The sequence below is a fragment of the Sander lucioperca genome, chromosome 4, assembly GCF_008315115.2.
Source record: "Sander lucioperca isolate FBNREF2018 chromosome 4, SLUC_FBN_1.2, whole genome shotgun sequence".
NCBI classification, from domain to species: Eukaryota; Metazoa; Chordata; class Actinopteri; order Perciformes; family Percidae; genus Sander; species Sander lucioperca.
In genome coordinates this window covers 31,221,605-31,247,195 of record NC_050176.1, presented here as the reverse complement: position 1 = coordinate 31,247,195, position 25,591 = coordinate 31,221,605, and the positions used below count along the sequence as shown (strand labels likewise).

The 25,591-nt window shown below is 38.5% G+C and overlaps 3 protein-coding genes across 4 annotated transcripts; all 3 read right to left on the bottom strand.

Moving 5' to 3' along the window:
• Positions 1–118: 118 nt before the first annotated feature.
• LOC116034258 (methylthioadenosine phosphorylase) lies at positions 119–15,552 on the bottom strand. Its single transcript, XM_031276837.2, has 8 exons — positions 15,411–15,552; positions 11,666–11,752; positions 11,454–11,512; positions 11,068–11,235; positions 8,078–8,180; positions 5,688–5,927; positions 2,006–2,128; positions 119–1,096 (listed from the first exon to the last, which is right to left on the bottom strand). The coding sequence occupies exons 1-8, from the start codon at positions 15,432–15,434 to the stop codon at positions 1,058–1,060; spliced, it is 843 nt and encodes a 280-aa protein (XP_031132697.1). The 5' UTR covers positions 15,435–15,552; the 3' UTR covers positions 119–1,057.
• A 930-nt stretch (positions 15,553–16,482) lies between these two features.
• On the bottom strand, positions 16,483–20,728 carry toporsa (topoisomerase I binding, arginine/serine-rich a). 2 transcript variants are annotated; one of them, XM_031276895.2, is made up of 3 exons: positions 20,268–20,552; positions 17,108–19,457; positions 16,483–17,007 (listed from the first exon to the last, which is right to left on the bottom strand). In XM_031276895.2, the coding sequence occupies exons 1-2, from the start codon at positions 20,364–20,366 to the stop codon at positions 17,112–17,114; spliced, it is 2,445 nt and encodes an 814-aa protein (XP_031132755.2). In that variant the 5' UTR covers positions 20,367–20,552; the 3' UTR covers positions 16,483–17,007; positions 17,108–17,111. The 2 variants fall into 2 exon arrangements, with proteins under 2 accessions (XP_031132755.2, XP_035855949.1); XM_036000056.1 differs by lacking the exons at positions 16,483–17,007; positions 20,268–20,552 and adding an exon at positions 20,559–20,728 and having other exon boundaries at positions 17,042–19,457.
• Positions 20,729–21,536: 808 nt separating this feature from the next.
• Positions 21,537–25,553, bottom strand: ndufb6 (NADH:ubiquinone oxidoreductase subunit B). The gene is made up of 4 exons (XM_031276896.2): positions 25,272–25,553; positions 23,981–24,073; positions 21,929–21,973; positions 21,537–21,662 (listed from the first exon to the last, which is right to left on the bottom strand). Exons 1-4 carry the CDS (start codon positions 25,449–25,451, stop codon positions 21,597–21,599), a joined length of 384 nt encoding a protein of 127 aa, XP_031132756.1. The 5' UTR covers positions 25,452–25,553; the 3' UTR covers positions 21,537–21,596.
• Positions 25,554–25,591: the final 38 nt, after the last annotated feature.

Genomic DNA, 25,591 nt, shown 5'->3' with positions numbered 1-25,591 from the left:
GATTTTAATGTTTTACTAACAACTTTAAAGCATGATTTCAAATCTCCATAGGTTTTATTGAGCCAATATATGAAGCATAATGCATTAATGTTGTTTAGACAAGGCGATATAGGGGAAATACAAGGTACCAAGTATTTCTTTTTTTAGATACTGTGCAGCGTGAGGACGTTCAGGTGCAGCAAATGCAGATAAGAAAAGGGAAATGGAAAACATGAGCGCTAACAGAAGGCCCAGCACTTCAACAAAATGTCGTGTCATCTCTGTCAGTGTCAATAAATGCAGTCAGATTCTCAAAAGTACTCCAAATACGGTCAATTAGCTGTTTTAATAACTGGAAAACAATTTGCATGTACAGTGCAGCTCCTATCCCATATTAATTGAATGCAGTTGGGGTTTGATTATTCATGAAATATGTAAAACATGAAGAGCAAATAAAAATATTTCACAAAAAATAAAATGTGCATGTGAAAAGCAAAAGATACAAACATTCCCAGTATTAATAACCAGACATTTTTTTGTAGTATCCAGGCATTTAAAAGATTTTACTTCAATACATGTGATACGTTCAATACATCAGATTCTACTTTAAAAAATGTTTATATTACTTGTAACTAAGGCAGTAACAAAGTATGTATGTGCTAAACTTGCCAAGCATTTTAATTGCATTAACAGCAATAAAAACACCAAAAAGTTTACAGGCAAATATATACATTTTAAATGTTGACAGACCACACAAAATATAAATGCACAAAAAAATATCTAGTATAATCCTTAGAAGACCTAACATCTTTGTTGCTCTTTTGAGATGTTTTGTAACTAAACATAGGGTGGGACTGACAGAAAAACTGCTGCTGGAGTGAAGATACTCATGGGTGTTCCAGAGAATAACAGTAACCGATTTCCTTTTCCAACGAAGACAGAATACGTGCATTATATACTCTATGTGAGGCACTTTCTTGTGATTCACTGATGACAAATCCACAGGCAGAGTTGAGTCTGTGGTCGGTGGCGATACAGGTGGTGTCTGGTATCCTTTTCTACTTCGTTTTCTGCACGCTTAGTGTTTTGGTAACATTACTGAAGATTGGGCCATTGCCTGTAACCGAAGAAACAAAATAGTTTTCCCCCCCATGTATGTGTCAAAGACATACAGCAACAATAACTACATTTAGATTGTGAAAGTTGCCTAGTGTTTGTTTCAGTCCAGTCTGAGGCCAAAAGTGAAATACATTAGAAAGTTGAAGAGATAAACAGAGGACATAATGAATCTGGAAGTTTTATTAAAACGGATGTGCCGGTTATCATTACCACAATTCAGATAAATTATGTTATTCCAAAGTGTGAACCTTTCCAATAAACAAAGATACATTTTGAATAGAAATGTACCTACTTACCTTCCTGCAACCTTAATGTACTTCAAGCATATTAAAAAGTATTGTTGCAAATGGACGTACCCAGTGTAAAAACACTTATGTGATTTTCTTAAGCGCAATTAATATGCTACAAAAATGTGTTAAACATTTGTATTAACATTTGTTGAACATGTGCACTGATAATTATGCATTTCATATTTTTATTACCACATATTGGGTTAAGACGGTTATATGTATTACAGTCATGGTGTGTTTTCATGCTTAAATGTTTCCAAAAAAATATTTCCATTAAAAGTTAAATCAGCTGAGATGGATTTTGTACAATAAAAAGCTGCAACACAGCACAAAGTCAGCCTCGCAGATGGAGCGATCATTGCTTTTTTTTCGGCACTTGGGCCTCATGGTAATAATCACTTTCATGAACGGGTAGTGTCTCGTGAGTGGTAATGCTCCAGATGGTTTGATTATTCTTTTGAAAACACAGTTTAAGATGTGGCTCAGTGAGACGGGAGGCAGTATAAATGAGATCTCAGTTCAAGATAGCCAGCTATAAAAGGTAAACAGACCCTCTTTCACAACCTCTTCAAACACTTAGTGAATGGAAATTAATCATCATGAAGTTGACAACTTACTTTCAAGGTCTTCATTGTCTGAGCCCAGTCCATCTGACTAATCTGAGGTATTGCAGTCAGCAGGATACTGCTGGCTTTGTTGGCGTTCTCCTTCATCGTCTTCATTACGTTGTCAACACAGACCTAGGACAAGGGAAGAAAACAGCCGGCGTGTGATAAGAATCACTTACAGAAATGCAAATTGCGCTTCCTTTAAGTATCTTGTCACTTTGTACCAGCTCTATACTGGACAGCAAGGTGAGCTGTTCAAAGAGACATTTAGTTTTATCTCCAAGTTTATTCAAGTCACAGCAGAACCCGCCAAGTCAGCCGCAGAAATAGCCAACAGTGCAGATGTAAAAATCAGTAGATACCATCTGGGCCTTGTACTCCAATGACTCATTACGTGGTATTCATTATACACTTAAGTCTTTGAGACAGTTCACCTGCCATGTCTATGACACTGGCAATCATAACATTATTCACCTGATGAACATTGCTACAAGAAAAGGGGAAATAAAAATCATAAGCATGTTTATTTATCAGCTGTATTCACGTACAGAAACTAAGGCCTCAGTCACACAGTCAAATTAAAAACCATTTAAGTATATCTGCATGAAATTATGTGATAATCAACATTACTCAGGCACATGTACTGTACAGTAAGTTACATTATTTCCGTCCTGTGCTTGTGTTTTCTCCTTTAACCTCAATTAACCCCTCCCTTGAGTGCTTTGTTTTCATGTCACATTCAATGACTGGGTTCATGTTTTTGTGGTGTTTGCCAGGATGAAGACAGTGAAGCTGATGACTCAGTGTGACTCAACCTCCTCTGGCAGGGCTTCCACCGGAGGCTGGCAGGCAAGCTGACTGGGGGGGAAGGATGTGGCGAGCCTTCTGCGACAGGAGGGGGAAGAGGTCAGCTGCAGGAACTCGGAAGTTAAGTTGTGAGTTTGGCTGGATCAGTGACAAATAAGCTGAAACTCGCCCACACACAGTATATCAACTGCATTATCCAGAGTGTCTGACAAAGAGAAGGTTACTCGGAAGCCAAGAGAAGCCACAAATACTCTGCTCTGCTTACGGCGCACAGATGGCGAAAACCTTTGTTGAGAACCCATCATAAGTTTATTTCTTTTATATAGCACTTTAGAAGCAAAGAACTTTGCAACAAAGTGCTTCAGAAAGACGAAAATACATGTATACAAGCATAAAACACACACATATATACATTTACATATATAGTGGAAATACAACACGATTCAAGTAGAAACAAGTTGAGACACAAATTGAAACCCTTGAAATCAGATAAACATACAGTGCTGCTCATAAGTATTCATACCCATTCTGAAGTTGACTAAAAAGAGGAATAAAAAAAAATAAAAAAATCATCTTTTGGAAATTCATCTTAATGCCTTAATTAAAAAAAAAAAAAAAAGAGCAAAAATCCAACCTTTTAAGGACACCAATTTTTTTGTGAATGAATAATGTATTGTAAATAAATAAATGTTCTTCCTTAAAATACAGGGGCCATAATTATACATACCCCTATGTTAAATTCCCATAGAGGCAGGCAGATGTTTATTTTTAAAGGCCAGTTATTTCATGGATCCAGGATACTATGCATCCTGATAAAGTTCCCTTGGCCTTTGGAATTAAAATAGCCCCACATCATTACATACATTGATACATTGACATTGATATGGATCTTATCTCAGTTAGCTATTAGGTTAACTGAAATAAAACCATGCCAATCTAGGGTATGTAATGATGTGGGGCTATTTTAAGTCCAAAGGCCAAGCGAACTTTATCAGGATGCATAGTATCCTGGATCCATGAAATAACTGGCCTTTAAAAACAAAAATCTGCCTGCCTCTATGGGAATTTAACATAGGGGTGTACTTACTTATGCCCCCTGTATTTTAAGGAAAAACATTTATTTATTTATGATACATTATTCATTCACAAAGAAAATTGGTGTCCTTAAAGATTGGATTAAATTTTTTTTAATTAAGGCATTAAGATCAATTTCCAAAAGATGATTTTTTTATTCCTCTTTTTAGTCAACTTTAGCATGGGTGTCCTAATTTTTTCACATGACTGTGTGTGTGTGTATGTATATGTATGTGTGTGTGTATATATATATATATATATATATATATATATATATATATATATATATATATATATATATATATATATATATATATATATATATATATATATATATATATATATATATATAAATAAATAAATAAATAAATAAATAAATAAATAAATAAATAAGGAAAGAAAACCGGATAAACACAACTAAAATTAAAAGCTAGAGAATAAAAGTGAGTCTTAAAAACATTTTTATGACATATGGTCTAGGAATGTTTTCTTCTTAATAATGTAACGGTTCAGTGATGTGCTAACTTTAAACACTGCAGAAAAAAAAATGTCAAAATGGTATTTGAAGTAATTGAAACTTTATCATTATAAAAGCAAAGACTTGTTTTTGCTCTTGTGTTCCCACCTACAATGTAACACTCTTCTTCAAATCAGCTCCAAGAGGAAAGCATAAAGTTAACTTCTGACAGAACTGCCTTAAAAGTGACAGAGCTATTACCAAAAAAGTTAATTTATGCTATCCCTGGAAAAGTACACATTTACTTTTTTTATGAAAGCAATTCCGAAGTTTGTGAGACAGTGAATGCGTACCCAAACAATATGTGCCTGTTTGTATAATCAATCAATTTCAAGTGATCAACACCTAGCATGCTCTGTGGCAAAAACTGAGGAGGTCATCATGTACCCAAAGCTTGTTTCCTGCTACAAGAAGACACTGATCACTGCAGTTTACAGTAAACAATGTCCCCTTTGTTACAAGCACAACTCAGAAAATCCTCGAGTTGCAGGAAGTGAGGAGAAAAACAAGCTAGGGATTACTGTATTGCATCAAGTTAAACAAAAATGGTTTTAAAACTATTTTTATTCAACAATAACTTACCAGGCTGAGTAAATGAAAACTGAAATAATGAGTCCTGTTACAGAAACCAGAGATGTCCAACTATTGTTTTGCTTATAGTAAATAGACTGTCTGGTACATCTTTTTATAGACGTGACCATCTGGCTGCCATCATCAACATTTTTCTCTGTGAGAGCAATGATTACTACCTTGATGATGCGTCACAATCGCACTTCTAGCTCAGAGCTAACGCTGAAGGATTGGATACAATTGTGCAATAATTGTTTTATAGCACACTTTGGCACAAGTGGTCCAGCAAGCAAGATGGATCTGGGTCAAGTGTAAATCACCAGCTTAGTAAAAGTAGAAAGTATATAAGTATATGAAAGTATATAACCTGATGACAAGTTAGATAATAAAATGCTACAGTATATTTAGTTATTAGCCTGCTGGGACCCAGCTCATAGCTTTTATCCAAAAGTTATCCAGTGGTGGTAAGCTGAATGCTAAGAAAAACCCATGGGGTATGGTAAGTAACTAAACAAATCTTAAACAATTAAAAGCAAACATAATAAAAAAGGTGATACTACTGGCTGCACAGACAACAAACACAAAAGGAAGGAAGTGATGCCACCCAAAATGCACCAACCGTGCATCCCACTTTGCCGATACCGACTCACACAAGGCACAAACAAGGACAGAAGAGACATCAAAATAAAAAAACACCGTTAGGATCTCCAGCCTGCCACTTACCGCCTCCTCGTGCTCCTTCCAACAGTCGTAGTCTGTTGCCATGGCGATGCTGGCATAGCACAGGCCGGCCTCCTTGGCAAGGACCACCTCTGGCACAGTGGTCATATTGATGACGTCAGCACCCCACTGGCGGAACATCAGGCTCTCGGCCCGCGAGGAAAAGCGGGGGCCCTCGATACTCAGCATGGTGCCTCGCACATGGCACTTGACCCCCAGGCTCCGCGCCACCTCCACCAGAACCTGCACCAGGACAGAGAGTTAGTAACCGTCTCCGTACAGCTGATGGGATGGGAGAACAGGCGGGAACTGTTGACGTGGTTTTATTAGCTGCTCATCTCCTTCTCTCAACTGTAGTGTTGAGGAAATAAAACACTGCCTGCTATGCTGTGTGCCATCTCCTGATCCGATATCCTGTTTCAGTCTGTTGGAGATCAGCTCTAGCGCTGACACACGAGACTACAGATCAGAAAATATTTATTTTGAAAGTTAAAGCTGCCCTCAACACAAGATGTTTTTTGCGGACCTACCATTTTTTGTGACTAATTGTTTTCAATATAATAAATACTACATTTTGCTTATATAGCGCTTTACATAGTACTCAAGACACTTCACAGTAACACCAGCACATTAAAACAGATGAAGCAATAAAACCAAGACATAAAACAAGCACATTAAAAGCAAGTGAAACAATAAAACCAGCAACTAACAGTGGATATGTGAGACTATAGTAGGTGGAAGGCTACTCTGAAGAGGTGTTTTTATGAGTGATTTAAAAAGTGCTCAGGTCAGTACAGTCAATATAAACAAACAGGACATATAAACTGCAGAACAACAGCAAACTCACTGTTTGTACTTTAAAAAAAAATTATTTCATTTTCTACAAATCATTTCCTAATAATTAGCAACATTATGGCAGTAATACAAGTAATACAATCTATATAATAAACAACTTACATAGTCAGAAAAAACAAACCAATTTGTTTTTTCATAAATGTGTTTTATACCATGGGAAATACTTGACCTGTGCCTCATGCATTATATTTGTATATCACCGTTCATAGAGTTTTGTTTATGGATGCTTTTACATAGTTGCAAAAGCAAGTGGGTAGAATAAAAGTGACAGTACAGACGAGTTTGCAGCTACCTTTAAGTGTTTTAGGTTTTAAAACTATTAAAATGAATTTTGTTTGAATGCTTTTACATTTTGCTTCGATCCGAGCATTTTACGATCGATTGCATACTTTTTCCTCTTACACAATTAAGCCCCAATGACACATACTTTTGCCACAAAATGTTTCATGTATGTAAACAATATTAATTTAACATCCTTAACGGTGCACTATGAGTTCCTGCATGGTTTCAGCGGGATTTCATTTTTGTCTCAAATCGTAGACTTCTCTCCTTGATCCGCTAGCTGCCGGCCCCCTGAATACACTGTGAAAAAGCCCGGTCTCAGGAGACAACACAGGGGTCGTAAACGTCAAACACTAGAGGCACAGGCTGTGCACCAAAATACAACAAACCACTCCAGCAATCACCAACAAGATGGTTGGGGGAGGGGTGGGTGTTACTGACAGTCAGTTAGTCATGACAGTTACTGAAACATGGGGGGAGGGGCGGGCTTGCTCTGTTTTGTTTGAAATTTACTTGGAACAACAGAAGTGACCATGCATGAACTCATAGTGCACCTTTAAAAGCTATAGTGGCGCATCCACGTGACACAAGCCTTCCGTGACTGTGCACAGCCCCCACCCCTCCTCCACGCAGTTGCTAGTAGCAAAAGAGGACACAGAGGATTAAAAAAAAAAAACATGATGGTCATTATCTTCACTCGAGTTTCTGCGCGGTAAAGTCACCGGATGACACAATCTTCTGAACGTAGCCATACTGAGAAATACAGACGGAGTTGTGTGGAGCTGATAGTCTTCATTAGCTTTGTATCAACTCATTTGGCAATGGCTTGAATGTAACGGACGTTCATTAATATCAAAAAGTTATGCACTAAAGCTTTAATTAAGCAATTCATTTTTTTTTGTTAAAATGCAGCACTTTATTGTGGATCAGATGTGGCTCAGCCGTCAGCAATTGGACTCTGAACCGTGTAGCTCTCATGTGCCGCTTTTTTTCACCTTTCCATTATCTTCACACTTCTGGTCCATTTTGGTCGGGCCAACTCATATTATTGTACAGGAATTATTATCAATTATATTTTGACATGATATGTTATGTAAATGTAATATTTATGCACAATTAAAAAATGAAGTAAATGAAAATGAGTAAATTTGAAGTAAAAAAAAAAAATACAAAAAATGAATTAATTAATTTTGGAAAACAAAAGCTCAGTGAGTACAGGCATTGACATGGGTATGTACAGGTATTCGAGGACTCACCTCTCTGGTTCTGTTGCAGAAAGGCTCAGCCATGGGGATGTGACTCACTCCTGGAGGACTGGTTGGCTGCCCATCGTACAGCGTCTGAGCTCTCTTGGTAGTCCTGGCAAGCAGCAAGTAAAAGTTAATTGTCACAAGGACTATACAAGCGTTAACAGAGAACAGCAGCAGCCTGGTCTCCTGCACCATGCCAATAACAGTTGTTTAATTTCCAGCTCTGCTGAGTCAGTGGGGTTCCACCAGGCACAATGCCAGCCTGCCTGCCTTCAGCTCTTTATGGAGCCGGGTCGGGAGTATACAAGAGACTGACTTAGCCCAGTGGCCTGAGAACAGTGGGGATTTTGCGTCTCCCTGTATGCCCTCAGCTTGTTTTGCAAGGACTGAATTATTTTTGAGCGTTTGGTTATATCATATGTAGATCATTATGTAATGGGGTATTAAAAAAAATAAATAAAAGATAGATTTCTCAGTGGTGCTGATTCATGGTATAACTTTGGTCGTCTTCTATTTTCCCCAGGGATTGCTTAGTCATACCACAATTATCTCAGACATTAAAATTTTCGAAAGAGTGAACCTCACATAGACAGGATCTTTTAAGTTGATGCCCAACCCTATCTCTTACTCATAACTCTGGCATTGGAAGACTAGTCATTGCTTAAACAGATTGAGCCAGCTGCAGCTCCACCCTGCTGAAATCCATAACAGTAGTGTGTGGGAAAAACTACGGGCTCAGTACAATGCCTGTTTATGTAATAGAAATCCAATTATCTGGGCCTGGCATTTCATTAGCAACGCCATTACAGGATCATTGTTGCAAAGAATGAAAGCCTAAAATTAAATATTTAAATTCCTAAAACGCAAAAAAGATGAGCTATGGACTACTATGCATTAGATATTTACTGAAACACAGTTCCATCATAGCAGGTCTGACGTACAGCTCGTCACTTGAAAGGTCTAAAGCTTTGGGAAATCATAGCACTATTCAGATTGTTTTACCAATGATAGAGGGTGCCATGAAAAACAGATCAGAAGTGAAAATCAAAACAAGAACATCTAAATCAAGTGTCAAAATAGGAGGATTTTCGACCAAGTGTTTGGTTTGGAAAAGCAAAGTGACAATGATTGTTGAATCAATAAAGTGGAGCCTTTATAAACATGCTGTCACATGCTGCAGGACAAGTCTGAACTAGTCCCAACAAGCAACTTCCTCATTTCTGATAAATAGATCTTGTCTGTGCTTGATGCTGGTGGTGGAACCTTTCGCTTACATGGCAAAACAAAGCCACGGGCAACGTGACGCAGTGGTATGCAAGTGTGCAGGGGAACACACTGACACGACTGTTGGCAGGCAGTTCAACTCACTGGAAACAAATAAGCCATGCTACTTAAACAGCACCTCTCACTGCACATATTGAGTTATTTAATGGAATTTGTGCAATCAGCTAACTGAGAAACTCACACACTCCCACAGGGTCAGGCTACACATAAAGTATATGTATATGCCTGGAGGTCAGCCACTGCTGAGAGAGTATGCTTTCCCATCAGTCAATAAAACAGAAAGATATTCTCAGGTTTACCAGCAAGTTTGTTTGACTCTTCAGGAAGACTAAGCATGGATTTCTAGTTATCAAAAAAACAGAAATACAAGACTTTGTAAGGGTTTTGTTGCAACTGAAGACAATATATATATATATATATATATATATATATATATATATATAATCTCTAGATCTAAATAAACATGGATCAGTTAACCTAGTTTATTTATGGCCAACTTGCATCAAAAATCACTTTCAAAACCATAACAGCACTGTCAATAATTGTCAATATAAACTCTTATTAAAACCAACTCTAAAATGAGTAAATGAAAAGTATGTCTTCATGTGAAGAAGAGCTCTCCATTACAGCCATTAAAGCATGATGGTGGGTATTAGCTCAGTAAATCAAATGAATGACAACTGAAGGCTGAAATTCTCACAACTCAAAGAGATTGATACACCACAATGAAACTGACAGGAAGGAGCCTTGACTGTTTAGTAACAAATATATTTTTGCAAATATCATATAGGTGTCAACCGTTTCCATAGCAGGAGCGTCACAGTGACATTTTTAATTTTCGCTAAAGCCGTTAGCCAACTATGACACTTGAGAGTTCAACCAAACCCCAAGCAGAGGTTAACAATTCTTCCCACTGAACATGACAGTAAACAAACATTGGCTTTGACAAATGTGTCAAACGTGGTAAGTCGAGTCCTTCGCCTCTCTCACTCAGCTATCCGGACACTTTTGTCCCACAGTAACATGAATCCTGTCAGTGAGATGTGTGGGAAGAGGATTTGAGTTGTTGTGCAAGAGACCTTTGTCAGAAGGTCAAATTATTTAGAGGAACACATTAAGACAGTTAATACATTCTTAATTGGTGTTGTTTACTTCATAAAACAACAATGAATGTAGCCACTTTATTCACATAAACTTCATACTGTGGCACTCTTTGTTGCTTTCTGGATTGAATATCAAAGAGGTAAACTTGTTTAAATAAGCAGCAACACACTTCAGGGTGTGCAATGTCACAGATTATGATAGGACATGAATGCTATATCTTATTAGCTGCGTTAATAAGAATAAGGCTGTTGTGTGAGAATGCCAGTCGTATGATTTAAGGATCTTAAACTATAAATTAAAAGAAGTGTGATCGGACAGTCTTAAAGTGCCTGGTATCTGCAGCGATTTCATGTTATCACTTTTATAGAATAACTTCCCCTCACTAAAATGACTGGCTTTTTTTCGCCCCACTTAGACAAAACCTTTTTTTCATGTTCAGTTTGAACACAGAAAATCAAGATAAACATACTCGGCTAAATCTATTCTATTCTCAGAATACAATTTCAATGCTCTGACATTCTCGGTTTTACTATACGTCCTGAGAGTATGTGGAAAGAAGAAACAAATATCTGAATCACAACCTGCTGTTGTAGTCAAATCCCACTTACCTGTCAATGAACTGATCTATGATGACAATGTCTCCTGGCTGAATCTCCTCCCGGAGTGAACCACAGGCCGTGGTAACCAACAGATGTGTGCAGCCCTCTTCTCTCAGTGCCCAGATGTTGGCCTGGTAGTTCACATTGGATGGCATAATGGTGTGTTGTCTCCCATGCCTAAAATATGGGAACAAGCAGAACTCTAGATACACATTGTTTAATCATGTTCACTGAACTTTAGGTCAATGTCAGAAACAAGATAATATAGCTTGGCACTTCATTGTTAGATGCAGTGAAATATTGAAGACATGCAGTATGATTAAATATTCACTAGATGGTGCTAATAGAGAACAAAAATTCACATTTTGAGAGTATAGTAGAACACCCTTTCTTACCTTGCAAGGAGCACACAGTCCACGTTTTTTATTTTCCCAAGTATCAGAGCATCGGAAGGCTGTTCAAGGAGAACAGAAATATCCAATTATAAATAAAAACACTACTGTAAGGAATCATTTACAAGCTAAACAGGACAGAATGTCAACAGAGCTTATCGTTTACACTGCTCTATTTGACAAGAAACAGGTTAGGGCCACAAAACACAACTAACCTTTCCATACGGTGTGTCAACATAACGCTCAGTCCTTCCCTCCAAGATATCTGGATCATCAAGGCCTGAACCACCAATTATTCCAATCTAAACAAAAATTTGAATGTCACACAACTACATCAGAATCAATATCTGACCAAAACTCTTCCATTTGTATACATATTAAAAAAAAAAAAAAAAAAAGCAACACACAAATACATACAACTTTTCATAATTTGGTTTACAAACAGGGTAGGGGAATTAGGGCATGGATAAAAACACAAAATAGAAAAGAAATGCAGTGTCTATTAACTATGAGGACACATTCAAATCGGTCACTAACTTGTTACCAACTGACAATATCCAAGACTCCAATGACAAGATCTGGTTATTTCCTCCTCGAGGAGAAAGCTGTCTGTGTTTGTACATACCATACTGCTTATAGTCAGTCAGTCAAACAGCATTGATCCAGGGTAAGAAGATGTCCTCAAGTACTGTACTTCTACTCTAGCTTTACTACATTTCAGAGGTAAATAAAGTACTTTCTTATTTATCTGACAGCTGTATTAGAAAGTAGTACTACATATGATCAGATTCTAAAATATGATGCACAGTAATGGATTAAAGTACTAACAATGTTACATTTTTAAGGTCCCATTAGGCCTGCACAATTAATCGTTATAAAATCGTAGGGCTGGGCGATAAATCGATTTTATCGATTAACTCGAATGTGTAGTTAACGTCGATTTGTTAAAATGAAAATCGATTTTCTCCTTAACATCCACAGACGCTCCCCTCTGGGCTCCCATAGCTCCGAACGGGCTCAGCCCTCGCCCCGCGCGTTTGCCATAGAGATACACAAACAACATGGTAGCGACAGGGACTAACATGAATTCTTTTCTTAACTAGTAGTTTCATTACTTACTTATCCGTAATCTCCGCCGAAATGACCGGCAGCTCACGGTGCTCTGTCCCCGGCTGAGAGTCACCTATTCTCGGATAACTGAACCACCAGCTACCGCTGACCTAAAGGACCACCATGCGGGGCACCAGAGGCGGTGTTGAGGAACTCTTTTGCGGCTCAACACATCTACTAAATGCTGCTGATACGACCGAGCTGTGATGGAGGTCTGTAGCGGCTTAAACAACTAGCAATCGCCGCTCTGTAGCACGGAGCTCCTCTTCGACGTTTGTTTCTACCGCTAGTTACTACGAAGGAGCTTGCTACAGGTATGCTACATACAATAACGTTAAAATGATTTGAACTTTTAGCGAGGAACGAGAAGTGAATTACCTGTATGTGTGAAAACAGCTTTATCTCACGCATCCGTTTGTTTGTTGTTGAATATATAGCACCCCCCATCCAAAAAAAGGGAAAACACTCAAACCAATTTATATTTCCACAAAATTGGCATGAATAATCATAATGGTATACATGCCCCATGTGTGTGTGAGTCAAAACAAAATAAAGTTAAAACTTGTTTTGAACAATTTCTTTGTCATCTGCAGATTGATTTTAAGTAGGGGGAGAAAAAAAAAAATCAGGGATTTTATTTTTAGGTCATATCGCCCAGCCCTATAAAATCGCGATCTCGATTCACCCTGTTCACAATTTAAATAACTTTGATTTTTTTTTGATTAAAAAAAAGATTTATATATATATATATATATATATATATATATATATATATATATATATATATATTTTAAATTACTTTGATTCTCATTTAATTTTACGAGCCGACTGCATCACAAACGCTACTACTTTCTTCTCTGAATTTTAAACATAGACTGTATAAAAAAAACACTGCTATGCTCTCTCTTGTCTTCATTGAAGCCTCTATGTTTACAGGCTTGTGGTGATGCGCAATGTGCTATAGGTGCCAAAAAAAAATCTATGTTTGGTACTGCCAATTTGTTTTGTTTTGTCGTGGTTCACGTGTGCAATAAACATTACACTTCGTGAGAAAAAAATCGTGGCAGAGAATCGTGATATCAATTCTAAGCTAAAAAATTGTGATTAATATTTTTCCCCGAATCGTGCAGGCCTAGGTCCCATGGCATGAAAATTTCACTTTATGAGGTTTTTTAACATTAATAGGAGTTCCCGCAAAGTGGCAGTTGGTCAAGCCCTCCCCCACCCTCCACCTTGCCCCCCCTCTCTCCTCTTCAATAGCATTTAAAGCTACAGACACAGAAATGGCACATACTAAGTAAAGCTCATTGTGGGACTGGCTCTAGTGGATATAATTCTGCACCAAGGCTGAATTTGCAGAAAGAGACTTCAGATACAGTATTAGTGGACCACTAAGGCCTATATAAAAGCATCCAAAAAGCAGCATGTCATAGGACCTTTAAAATTGGTTCCACCTGGAACTAGCTACAACACTGAAATGCTGCTAAAACTTGAATCAGTGCATTAATAATAGCCTAACATAGAGTCGCTGTTGTTCTATAGTACATTTTGATAATATTACTTGTAGTTATGTAAAGTTTGCAGCATGGTATTGCTACTTTAAATCAAGCAGTGCGTGGTGTAGGCTAGTCTACATGATATGCAGGTATATGCAGTATACCCACTAAGAAAGCTCCAGGATTTCCATATACCCACTTAAAAATGCCCAATGACACGCAACAACATACTTTCCATTATATTTTTGATATATTTTGAATTGTCATCTGTGTTTTTCTTCTTCACATAGGCTAAATAAAGGCATTTCCACCGTAAATTGGTGCATAAAAGTGTATCTGAATGCAGGAAATGAAGTCGTTGATGCTCAAAACTTCCCTGGGGGAGGACACTCAGACCCCCCACTATGATATGCCCCCCCCCAAAAAAAGGCAGATTCTGGCCAATATACAGTACACTATACTACACCAATGAAATCAAGGTAAGTGGTGAAGAAGTATTCTGATCATTTACTTAAGTAAAAGTACTATACCATACTGTTACAAATAAAAGTCCTGCATTGAAAATGTCACATCAGTAAAATAAGGAAAAATGTACCTATTAAAAGGTATAAGTACTCAATGCAAAAAAACGGTCCATGTGTCTTGTTAATATTATAACATTAAGAGTAGTATTAGCATTAGGCCTCATGTAAAAGCAGGATTTTATTGCTGTAGTTGGTTAAAGTAAAGCTAATGTAACTATTTTGCATAGGACTGCAACTAATTATGTTGTATGGTTTAACAATACATCATATTTTATAGGGTATAACGTGTTTTATAAGCAAAACGTTTAATCTTTAATGTTAACAAGTAACTAAATGCGTCCTATCATAGTGAAGAAAAAAGTATTATAAACTTCCCTCTGAAATGTAACGTTAATGGAGTAAAAGTAGAAAGTAGTTTGAAAAGAAAAGACTCAAGTAAAATACAAGTACCTAAAATGTATACTTAAGTACAGTATTTGAGTAAATGTAGTTATTACCTCCTGCTGACAGCTGTCACGTAACGTTACAGTGAGGTGCACTCTGTCTGCAGTGGCCACGTGCTAAATCAACCACCTGAGATGGTTCACCTTTAATACTAGCTAGTTGTTATAAACAGTACCACGTACAGTTATAGAGCAACCTTGCAGTTAGCATACAAAACTTGTGTTTTTCCCCCCATGACCGTTTAAAACTGCAGACTATAGCTATAAGTAACGTTACAGCGTTGCTAATACAGTACGATGCTAACAGATTCTTTACAGTCAGTGGTTTTAACCCACAATGTTCAGTTGGTAAGACTTTCAACGTGACATTACATTTTAGGTTATTACCTTAATGGGCACCGTGGAAGCCATGACGATGGTTTTCTTGCCTGTAAAAGTGAAGATTTGTAAAAAAGAAGTTGTGAGGAAGACCCTTTATAGCCACAAACTACGGCCACAACCGTTAACAATTCTCTTCCTGTTTGATTGGTTTGCCTTCAAAATAAAGGCGTGGCGAAACCAACATTTTAGATCAGATAAATGGCCTAGTGGTTTTAGGCTATTTATACTGGTGTATTTTACTTGATCGTTTTTAAAGGCAAACAATGTGTTTACCGTTCTACTTACCTTGCAGGAGGCCATGGGTTTCCATTCAGAGCACACGCAGACACTTAACTGTAGGGATAATGATTTTCCTGGCTTTATAGTTACTCGAAATTCACCATCTTGTTCCACTTCTTGTGGCCCTGGGTTTGAGAAAAACATTAAATGCCTTTTCACACTTACACAGAGCCTTCAGAAGTGTTCCCTCAACACTTGTCACAGCCCAAATTACAGATAAATATTACACCACTGTTTATTTTTGTCGACTGATTTTTTTAGAATTAAATACAAATCCAGATTTTTTTTTTGCATCCTTCTACACTGAAGCAGACAATCAGCCCAGCACTTGGCATATCTGTATTGTGGAAGGTATATAAAAGACAGAGAGCAAAGGGTATGTCTCATGAAATAGAAAGTGAACTCTACAGCTACAACAGTAGGTTTATTTTAAGAGCTACAGGAACCAGATAGGTTTGAGTTTGCATGCAAAATTATGACTTCTCCTCTTATTTGTGATGCTACGAATATGTAAAGGAATTTACAGTACATTTTCAGCTTCTTACATCTTCCATCTTTCTAGTAAACTAGTAAAGAGGTTGGTTACTCCCCGAACACAGTTCATAATCTTCTCCTTATCTTGGATATAGTGTTGTAAAATGTGACATGGCACGCAATTCTTTCACTCAATCGCTTCATCTCTATTAAAACCATTAATCAACAGTTGCAAACGTATGGCGAGTATAGCCCAGCTATTACTAACATGAACCCAACAATACTTCAACACATGGAAGGAACAGAAAACCGACAGCACACACAGTTGCTCATTACAATTTATTTTAAATAAAATTGAATACAAAAGAGCCAAGTCTGAAATCCAAACATCATCCGCGGATAATAAGTACTACTCCATGTGCAAGTAGAATTTGTTTTGCATTAAGAATATAGCTGAATTGTGATGACAAAAAAAAAAAAAATCACTGTAATCAATATTATCCCTGAGACCACCTTAAAATAAAATACATCCATTAAAGAAAATGAATTTCTTGAATAAGAATTGACACTTAAAAAAGATGTGCGACTCCCAATGATTCCATTCTGCTTGTTCCTTGTTCATAGTGGCACTTTGCACGTACAATAAGATTATTTTAGGTGTTGGCTAATACAATCGTGTAAGCCAGTGTCCAATGAATTGTTGCAGTAGAAAACACTTGCGGTGGCATTTAAAGGGATATGTGTATTCACTATATCCGTCAAGGTCTGGTGACCTTCAACATATTGAACATTGTTTTGATGTAAAATACTTCTGGCAGACATTAGCTGCTAACGGTGAAGCCATCTGAACCTCCATAAAACTAGAGAGAGAGAGAGAGTCCAGAGGGGCGGGGGTCATCTGTGGTACAGTCCCTTGGTTGTCCTTGTTTAGTGCTGCTGGCCTGGGTGACACTGTCATTCGCAAAAAGAATCGCTGTCACTATCAATGGTGATGACAGTGGGCAAGTGTTTCTCTGTGCGTTCGTTACTCTTGTGCCTTTTACTTTTCTTCTTGTGTTTCTTCTTCTTCTTATGGTGATGCTTGCTCCGCTCATTAGAGTTTTCCTCATTGACGAGCTCCACGCTGAGGCTCCTGCTAATCTTTCTTGACCTGTCTTTGGATTTTTTACGATGCTTCTCTTTGCTCTTTTTCTTATGTTTTGTTGACAACACGGGGGAGTCACCGTTAGTATTTGAGTGGGGAAGTGTGTTTTTGGATGCCTCTTCCAAATGTCTTGTTTTGTATTTCCTCTTCCCACCAGGCTTATTAGTGTGATATCTACTTTTCGTTGAAGGGGAGCGACTGCTGGAACAAGTCCTCGAACGAGAATGCCCCCTGTCTCGTCTCCGCGAATCTCTGCTGTGGCTCCTGGAGCAAGAGTGCCGATCTGAGTAGTTGCGAATACTGTAATAGTAGGACCGATTCTCTGTGTAATTCATCCCGCTATTATTTCTCTCTTGGCTGTAATGCCTATTTGATTGATAGCTGTAACCACAGTCTCTCCTTTTATAATTACGGTCACATTTTGAGTAGTCTTTGCTACTGGAATAAGAAGAACCTCTTTCTCTGGATCGAGTGCTGCTGGGGGAGATCACCGGGCTCCTGCTAGAGTGCCTGCGCTCTGCACTTCTTGACCTCCTCTTTCTCCTATGGTCTCTGTCCTTAGACAAGTGCCTCTCTCTAGATCTATCATTACTGTCAAATCTTCTACCTGTGTCTTTTCTGTCTAACTTACTGGATGTCTTGTGTCTGCTATATGTCGAAGAGCTACATCGGTCTTTTGAATGAAACTGATGATAGTGGTCCGTTTCTGCATTTTCTGACTGTCCAGCACCACTTGGATCACTACTCTGTGAAGCTATGGGACTGAGACTGGAGAAGCGGATGTGTTGAGGTAGAAGAGGCACTGCTTTAATATCTTCACTAGCAGACTCATCAGAGTCAGAGGAGAGCTGAACCAGTTCAGGAGTCCTCTCTGCTGTTGGCTTAATGAAATTTATAATGACACAGTCATCGCTGTCATAAGACAGACACTCTTCATTGTTAACTCCACCGTGTGCCACATCTGTTTGGTTATGAGGAGTCATTTGCTGTGGAGAGGCCCCAAACTCCTGTGTCTCCTCCTCTAAACTGCTGTCTGAATCGGAGTCTAAGTCGAGGACTGACAGACACTCGGCCCTGCTCTGCTCCGCTGTCGTAGAATATGATGGCCCAGGCGTCTCATCATCCCAGGCAGAGTGGCTCAAAGTAGACGTGGAGTCTCCTGGGGGGTCCAACTCCACTGAGTCTTCCTCATCCTCTGAGATAGCTATTACAGATGAATTGGAACTGCTGTCTTCATTTGAGGAAGGGGCGGGGCAGTCGTAGGCAGCATGCTGGTCATAGGCCTCCATATTGAAGGGGGACTTTGCAAAGCTGATGAACTCATGCAAAAAGTGCTCTGTGCGTCCCTGGAGGAACGGCCTGAGCTCTTCCTGAATAGCTCCATCCTCCATATCATAACGTGTAATGCGTGACATGATGATGTGTTGAACTATGTTGACCAAAGAGCCATGGGCCCCATATAGCACAATGAGTTCTCTTTTTAGCCAGGGGATCAGTCTATGTAGGCAGGCAGGATTTCTTCGGAAGAACTCAGCTGAGGTGTCTCGGGAGCGGCCTCCATCCCGGACACTCCGAATCCTCACCCCCCGTCGGTACAGTTCCCTCCTGAAGTTTACCATTTCCTGCTCTCTGACACTGTTCACTGCCCTGCCTTCACTCGCAGCTCTCCTCTTGGCTGCCAACCTCTTCATCATCCGCCGGATGTAGCGGTCCTGCGGCTGTTGTGGAGGGTTTGCTGAGGCTTCAAACATTACTCCATTGTCTGGAGGTGGAGAGGTCCTTCCCCGCATCTGTCGATGGACTCCAGTAAGAGTTGTGCGGTATCTAAACCGCACTCCCCCAAAAGTCCCGAAAGAGCCATTATCCACCGGCTGCAGGTCATACTTCTTAAAGTCTTGATCTGATTTTATACTGTGATAGATTGAATTAAATGGCTGTTTGCATAGAGGGCACTCAGCTTTGTTCTTCGACCACTCCTGAATACAGCGGAAACAGAACTTGTGTAGGCAGACGTTCAGGTAAGAAATGTTGTTAAATATGTCCAAACAGATGGGACACTTGGAGTCTGGGGACACCTCTGCAGACATTGCTTCAGAGGTTTTCCTTCTGCCCTTTTTCTGGCTCTGCTGCAGGGCAATCTTGATTGCTGACATGATCTAACAAGATAAGAAAAATAAGGTTTAAGTTTTAGCTTCATTTCAGAGTAAACCGAACAACTGCACAAAACACCTTCCTGTTTATTGAGAAAATACGCTCTTCAAGTAAATCTGACATCAGATTCATTAGGCAACTAAAAGGTTTGCACACTGTGACTTGCACAGAAAATATTAATGTGCTAGATTAAGTTGCACATGATGTAGCATAAAAAGAAAACAGTATTATTCATCCTTCTCATCATGACAACAATAAAATATTACTCTGAACAATTACTTTTTTAACATTATACATTATTATGACAGCTTAGTTTATATAATAAGAACAAGGCTGTCTCCCCCATTTCAAATGCATATCTACATAAATAACCTTTACATACATTCAAGAACCCTACACGTACATCATATCATGAAAGTATCTTGCAGTAACAAGAAAAAAAATATTTATAAAAGCAAACATGTCTTGTATTAAAAAAAGAGCAGAATAAATGACAGAAATGGCGGCCTAACTCGAACGGGATAGTGTTATATGGTTATGACAGTCCGTTGTACTTAACTATTATCACGGTCCTAACGTTACATCCGATCTATTCGCGCTGTAACGTTACATATGCCTTTCATATGGACAAGCTTGATAGACATGTTAACGTTACCACTGAGAAGAACACGGCGGATTAATCCTACAATTAAATCGACACTCGTGTTTGTCCTTCGGTTATGTTGTTGTTTTCTGTTAGTTAGCCTAGCAGGTTTGGCTAGGACAGTATCTAACGCCGTCTATTTGTAGGGTGCCCACTCAATGGGTAACGTTACCGTTCTTGTCGGTAAACAGTTGGAAATACGTCGGATTGAAGTGATGGTATTATCTAAACAATCCCGACTTTTATACAAACTATTCTGTCGAAGGTACATTCGTGCTACCACTAATCGAAACAGCGAACTCAGCCCACGAACTTGGTTAGCTAAAGTTAGCACGCTACCTAGCTAAGTAAGCTAGGGCGTTATAGCATGGATGTATTGCGTTATAGCTAGCTATCTAGCGTTAGCTAGTTAGGCTAGGACCTCTACAGTTAGGACGTTCGAGAAAAGTTGAACAATATTTACTTTTGGCTTCCTCGGACACGTTTGCAGTTGGAAACTGATTAGATCTCTTCGTCTTGAAGAAACCTATTCATTTCTACATATGTCAATCAGGAGCAAGTCTTTACAAGTCCGGCAGCCTGGCTTCATAACACTCCTTCCATATCCCTACCGTACATGGTACTGAGTATTTTTTTTTAAAAATTCAAGCTAGTTAAGCCACTTCCGCCCTTCAGAATAAAAGCACCATCTTTTCATTTTGAAGAACTACCAAAATAAGAGTTCGTACACACAAAATCAAATAAAGACAAAACCCATTGAACTTATTTCCTATTTACATTTTTATTAATTATAGCTATTCTACAGTGTACATACTGTAATGTAAACAGCATGAAGTACACGGATGGTTAATAGTTGACTGAAGAGTCTTTAAGGCCTTGTTTTTATGCTACATGATACCACATACTGCACAGTGTATAAGGCACAATCTCAGTCCAGCTAATAGCAGTCTGAAAGACAACTGGAATCATATAAAAGTATAAGTAATATTTGCCTCAACTTCAACAACAGGTTCAAATTTGACAAACATTTTATGCTCATTAGGCTATGCTTGCCATTTGGAAATTCAGTGTATCTTAAGTGGCTACCTTGTTCTGTACCAGACCTGGTCTTAATCTAAACTTTTAAACCAACATAAAATTTTCAATTTGCGTCCCACCTATCAGCATTATATCCCCACCTCATTACCCCGCTTAGAATTTAAAAACATTAAATAAGTGGAGTAACATGTTATAAAAATTTAATTTACAGCTAACTGCTACGAGCTACACTAATAAGGTTGAGTTTACTAACATTTGTTTTTTTTTTTTTTTTTTTTTTAACCATGATGATCTGGCAGTTAACTGGAAAATGTTTCTCTAAAAAAATACTCAAGCCTCTTACTGTCTCCACTTTAATAGGTCACTATTTACATTCATTTGTAAAATTATACATACTCATAAATAACTTTGTAATATTTTATTGGCATATACACAGTTTTTACAACAGAAAATGATTGAAACTTCAGTGATGACCATGGGTGTCAGGAAGATCTGGAACAACTTCTCCCGTCTCCAGAATGGTGTCACCCTTAACAAAATGACAAGGACAAACTAATTAGAAATACTCTTTTCCTCCATGAAGACATCTCAAAGAATAGCTCTTTTATGCTTTCGTCAGAGCATCTCTGGACTGTGGCCTGTTTGTGTGGAATCAGACTGCAGGACAATCAGGTCTTACTATGGCTGGTAAAGCAAGCTGATATGCAGCTGTACATACAAAAAAATACAAATAACGATTATAGTGATTACAGGCAGAACAAAGGTGCGATGGTAGAATTAATAAATCATACTTACAGGGAACAGCTTGGGTTTCAAATCCACAATGCCATATGGCCTTTGCTGTAGGGGACAATGACATTGTCAATGTTGCATTCAAAGTACTCCTGCTTTCTTTGCAAGTTGCCCTACTTGTATGCTACCTAAAGAATAAAATAACACTCTAAATAGTTAAACATGTACAGTGCCTGACAAAAGTCTTGTCGCTTATCTAAGTTGTAGGAACAACAAATAGTAACTTGACTTGTAGTTGATCAATTGGAATCATAAATGGTTTATATGAAAGGCAAAGGCTTCTGGATTATGCTTATTAAACCAAAATAAAGTTTTGTATCATTCATTGAGTTTTATCATTGAATTAGGACAGAAAGGTCAGATTTGGCTTGGACAAAAGTCTTGTCGCATACAAAAATACTGTAATGTACGGTAGAAATTATACTTTATTGTGAATACACAAACATGCTACAATAACATCAGAGCATACGTAAAGTCATGGTGCCTTGGGAAAAAGAAAATGAGCTTGGAGGACTACATCCATACGTCTCGGCAATGACTCAAATAAAGTATTGATGAAGTCATCTGGAATAGCAAAGAAAGCAGTCTTGCAGGACTCCCAGAGTTCATCAAGATTCGTTGGTTTCATCTTCCAAGCCTCCTCCTTTATCTTACCCCAGACATGCTCAATAATGTTCATGTCTGGTGACTGGGCTGGCCAATCCTGGAGCACCTTGACCTTCTTCGCTTTCAGGAACTTTGATGTGGAGGCTGAAGTATGACAAGGAGCGCCGTCCTGCTGAAGAATTTGCCCTCTCTTGTGGTTTGGAATGTAATGGGCAGCAATAATTTGTTGATACTTCAGGCTGTTGATGTTGCCATCCACTCTGCACACCCCCATACTGCATGTAACCCCAAACCATGATTTTTCCTCCACCAAACTTGACTGTTTTCTGGGTGAATCTTGGGTCCATGCGGGTTCCAACAGGTCTTCTGCAGTATTTGCAGCAATTGGGATGCAGTTCAATGGATGATTCATCAGAAAAATCAACCTTCTGCCACTTTTCCACTGTCCATCCTTTCACCAAGCTGTGGGCCTTTGCAAATGCAACACACTTTTTTAGTTGTCTTCTGTTTAATGCTGGTTTGTGAGCACTAATTCGGCCATGGAGGCCACTGCGTGAGAGAATTCGACAAACTGTTGTTATAGATACAGGGGTTTCTGGTGGCCAGCCCAGAAAAAGGGCTGGCCCTGGACTGTCGAAGCAACAAACGGTCCTCTCGAACAGTTGTCTTACGGGGTCTGCCTGACCTGGACTTGTCATGAACTTCACCAGTTTCTTCAAATCTTTTTCTTATCCTTTCCACTTGACGTTTGGATACATTGAAGATGTCTGCCACCTCAGCAGCAGACTTGGTCTTCAGGCTCTTGATGATCAGCACTTTGGTCTGTGGTTGAATCTTTGGCATGTTGTGAGAGGTCAGGTTGCACTTCACATGAAGGTCTGGTGTGCTGGAGTTCTTTTTATACACACCCAGGAATGTGTTAATTACAGTATTTGTCACAGGTGAAACTCTAATCTGTGATTGGTTGAATCATATAAAGACACGACAAGACTTTTGTCCAAGCCAAATCTGACCTTTCTGTCCTAATTCAATGATAAAACTCAATGAATGATACAAAACTTTATTTTGGTATAATAAGCATAATCCAGAAGCCTTTGCCTTTCATATAAACCATTTCTGATTCCAATTGATCAACTACAAGTCAAGTTATTATTTGTTGTTCCTACAACTTAGATAAGCGACAAGACTTTTGTCAGGCACTGTATGTTATTATTCAGGAACTTACATGTGCAAATGCCTAAAAAAAAAAAAAAAAAAAAAAAGAAAAAAAAAGAAAGCTCATAGCGGGCATACACAACAGTAAAAAGAAAATCAGCCAATCCGTGGCTCTTCAAAAACTTAAGCATTCACACAAGTGAAGGTCTAACTCCATTGCACATAACATGTAATAGTTACTTCTTATTTATTTCTTAATATCCCAAATAATGTTTAAAATTTCGGTTGACTTACGGCAATATGGTATTTCACACAGTAGTGAACAATCCAAGCAGGTATCAACAGCCGTGTTAATGTAAAAACTCCACCTGTGTATGCTTTGTAGGTCTGAGGAGAAGCACATTAGAGACAGGTTATTGTATATAGAAGAGAAGTACATCATGAATCACAGTGTTTATTCTGACAGCCCCACAAAAGATAATACATACTACAACATAGGGATCATGCTCTTTTACTCTGAGTGGGTGAGGAGTTTATGCATGTAAAACACTCAGCTGTAAAATACTCAAAAATGAAGTGTTTAACAAAGAGGAAATTGAATCAGAATAGGGGTTACTTTATGGAATGGATACATGCTGAAACATAAAGTGGACCAAAGCAACTCAGAGACAAGAGAAGTTTAAAATGTACAATCTGTAAGGCTGGGCAATATATCGATATTAAATCGATATTGTCACACAAGATTAGATATCGTCTTAGATTTTGGATATTGTAATATGGCATAAGTCTTTTCCTGGTTTTACAGGCTGTATTACAGTAAGGTGATGTAATTTTCTGAACTTACCAGACTGTTGTAGCTGTTCTATTATTTGCCTTTACCGACTTAGTCATTATATTCATATTACTGATGATTATTTCCTTAAAAATGTTATAGTGTAAATAGTTTGTGAAAGCACTATTTTTCACTAGGCCTACTGTGAAATAGTCAACTCTACAATATTGTTGTGAGCTCGATATCAAGGTATTCGGTTAAAAAAGAAAAATCGTGATATATGATTTTCTCCATATCGCCCAACCCTACAAACAAGTAAGATAATGTATGACTGTTACAGTTCACAGAACAAATCATCACCACATGTAAAAGGACATATTATTCCATTATCTCAGTAAACATCTGGTTTGTACTCCATTTCATAATAAAGTTAATTGTCTCTGAAACAGGGCTGCAGCCAGTTTTCTTATTTAACCAAATGTGAATTCACTGGAGAATATGACATACTGATAAGAACCGCCATACTATAGTCAACTGATAAATGTAGCACAATTATTATTTCAGCAAACGGTCGAAATAATTTAACAACCCTGTCATTTTGAGAAAGCAGTAGGTTAGCAAGGTTAACGTTAGCTGTTGGATGTGAGTGAACACTTAGCCGTGTCGTAGCTTAATACGTTAGCGTTATAACACTAACAATGGTCACACTATGAAAACCGTTCAGTTTGTTATCTGATCATTTCTGTTTGTAACGTAACCGTTATCACCAGTGGTTGTTTTGCTAGCTAGCATTAGCTGTGTATCGGGACTCACGTAAAGTCTCCACAGGCTCTTGGGCTCCAGAAAGCCAGCCCAGAACTTAGCGACAGCGCCGGGAGGTTTAGCTTGTACCACGGGCTCCCTCGGGCTGAGCTCCTGGTCCTTCAGCCACTGCCTCCGGAGCTTTGTTATCTGCTCGACACGGAGCTTCTCGTCTGGTGTGTACCCAGACATCGCTTGTTTCTGGATATTCAACCTCAAGAGACCTACAATGACACCATGGAGGACACTTCTCTTTGCAGAGAAATATACCAACCAACGAAAAACAAGAAGGAGCGGAAACGTGATTGATATGAGTTTGAACAGTTCAACAA

Bases quoted from the DNA above. Each gene is read 5' to 3' on its own strand.
- toporsa (XM_031276895.2), bottom strand. From the start codon at position 20,366: ATGTACCTTCGACAGAATAGTTTGTATAAAAGTCGGGATTGTTTAGAT. The intron at 19,458-20,267 runs GTAACGTTACCC...TTATCTTGTTAG, and splicing joins ACTGTTTACCGACAAGAACG to ATCATGTCAGCAATCAAGAT.
- LOC116034258 (XM_031276837.2), bottom strand. From the start codon at position 15,434: ATGGCTTCCACGGTGCCCATTAAG. The intron at 11,753-15,410 runs GTAATAACCTAA...ATTTTTGTTTAG, and splicing joins CTTCCACGGTGCCCATTAAG to ATTGGAATAATTGGTGGTTC. The intron at 5,928-8,077 runs GTGAGTCCTCGA...GTCCTGGTGCAG, and splicing joins TCTGCAACAGAACCAGAGAG to GTTCTGGTGGAGGTGGCGCG.
- ndufb6 (XM_031276896.2), bottom strand. From the start codon at position 25,451: ATGTCTGGGTACACACCAGACGAGAAGCTCCGTGTCGAGCAGATAACA. The intron at 21,974-23,980 runs GTAAGTCAACCG...TGTCCCCTACAG, and splicing joins GTGTGAAATACCATATTGCC to CAAAGGCCATATGGCATTGT. The intron at 21,663-21,928 runs GTAAGTATGATT...CATTTTGTTAAG, and splicing joins TGAAACCCAAGCTGTTCCCT to GGTGACACCATTCTGGAGAC.